This window comes from Orycteropus afer, unplaced genomic scaffold, assembly GCF_000298275.1.
Source record: "Orycteropus afer afer isolate SDZICR_OR568_19922 unplaced genomic scaffold, OryAfe1.0 scaffold00124, whole genome shotgun sequence".
Taxonomy (NCBI): domain Eukaryota; kingdom Metazoa; phylum Chordata; class Mammalia; order Tubulidentata; family Orycteropodidae; genus Orycteropus; species Orycteropus afer.
Window position 1 is genome coordinate 2,261,435 of NW_006921711.1, and position 2,035 is coordinate 2,263,469.

The 2,035-nt window shown below is 39.8% G+C and overlaps 1 protein-coding gene across 1 annotated transcript in view; it reads left to right on the forward strand.

The window, feature by feature from the left end:
* Nucleotides 1-2,035, forward strand: part of SLC3A1 (solute carrier family 3 member 1) — an 88,421-nt gene that overhangs the window by 6,107 nt on the left and 80,279 nt on the right. The window contains exons 2-3 of the mRNA XM_007944384.1: nt 774-953; nt 1,102-1,256. Of these exons, the coding sequence (XP_007942575.1) occupies nt 774-953; nt 1,102-1,256 (335 nt within the window). The remainder of the gene's footprint in view (nt 1-773; nt 954-1,101; nt 1,257-2,035) is intronic.

Below are 2,035 nucleotides of genomic sequence, written 5' to 3' on the forward strand. Positions count from 1 at the left end.
TTCCAACTTTTGAAGGAATCGCCATACTGCTTTCCACAATGATTGTACCATTTTACAGTACCACCAGCAGTGTATGAGAGTCCCAATCTCTCCACATCCTCACCAGCATTTGTTACTTTCTGTCTCGTTGAACTTTTCTACTAGTGATGGAACAAGATGGTATCTCGTTGTTTTGATTTGCATCTCTCTAATAGCTAATGATCTTGAGCATTTCTTATGTTTGTTGGCCGAGCCTGGAAACCTTACAGTGTGATTCTACTCGGTCCGATAGGGTTGCAATGAGTCAGAAGCAACTCAATGGTGATGAGTTTGGATTTTTTGGTTTGATCTATATTAAAGGCCAAAGATTATTGCTAGAAGACTAATTTGGTACTATTTATAGAGGAAAACAAAAACAAAAAACCCAAACCCACTGCCATTGAGTTGATTCCAACTCATAGTGACCCCCATTGGTTTCCAAGGCTGTAAATCTTTGCCAAAGTGGATTGCCTCATCTTCCTCCTGTGGAGCAGCTGGTGGGTTTGAGCTGCTGATTTTCTGGTGAATATCCAAATGCTTTGCCCACTATGCCACCAGAGCTCTTTATTTGTAGCGGTAGAACTTGCTATTTGAATTTTACTCACTTTGAGCAAAATTCCAAATATTTCTGGCTTCAGTATAAATACCTCCATCATAGACATACTAGTTTCATTTTCAGTCCTTCAGTTACATTTTAAAAATAATAATGATAATAAATCTAGGGATTTATCTGTGGCCTTGGCTTTTTTCTTCAGGTATTCAAGATAAACTGGACTACATCACAAATTTAAATGTAAAGACTATTTGGGTTACTTCATTTTACAAATCATCCCTTAAAGATTTCCGACATGGTGTTGTAGATTTTCAAGAAATTGATCCCATTTTTGGAACAATGAAAGATTTTGAGAATTTGGTTGCAGCCATACATGATAAAGGTAAATTAAGTGAAAGCTGGTGGGGTAGAGGTGGGAGCTGAGGAAAGCATTTCTCCAAATGTTTACTTAAAGCACTTTTTTTTCTTGACTGTTATGTATTATTGTAATACAAGTTTTTCTTAACATTTGCAATATTTTCATTCATAAGGCTTAAAATTAATAATCGACTTCATACCAAACCACACCAGTGATAAACATGTTTGGTTTCAATTGAGTCGGAACCGGACAGCAAAATATACTGATTATTATATCTGGCATGACTGTACCCACATAGATGGCATGACCACACCACCCAACAACTGGGTAAGTATCAACTTACCTGACTTACGTGAGTAAATGATCAGATCTTAAATGATTAGGCTGGTTATTTATAAAGTCCTTTTAAGAAAAAAATTAAGGGATTTAGTTTATGGCTAAGGAAAACTTTCCCAGAGAAATAGAAATAAGGTACCCTCACCAGCCACTCCTCGGAAGGAAGATGGGGCAATCTACTTCCATAGTGATACTACCTCAGAAACCCAAGGAGGGGTCGCTATGAGTCGGGTCCGACTCAACGGCACATAACAACAACAACAACAAGCCTTCTGAAGCCACTTCTATAGAGTTCTGCTTTCATTGTAGCATGTTGTGCTACCAATGCCAGCCACTTGGAATGGGATCAAAATCAGAGATCCTGGATAGAGTGGGAGAAAAAATGTGGAACAAGTCTCAAAATCATAAAGAAGACCAGCCTTACTGGTCTGCCTGAGGCTGGTCAAACCTCCGAGACTATGGCCCCAAGTCACCTTTCAGGCCTGGAATTGAACTCACTTCTGTGGCTTATGCTCAGCCAAACAGTAGACAGGTGTACAAACTGAGTTGAATGCCTATGTCAGGAGATGCCCTCCTTAGAACAATCAACCTTGGGAGATCAGAAGGGCAGCATTTGCACAAGGAGAAAGGTAGGCAGGCAGGAATGCATGGGTCAGAAGGACACAGGGAAAGGGTAACCACAGGGAGGAGTGGGAGGAGAGCTGTTACACTGTGAGGAATGTAACCAGCTCAAAACAAAATGTGTATGAACTGTTGAATGTGAAATGAAT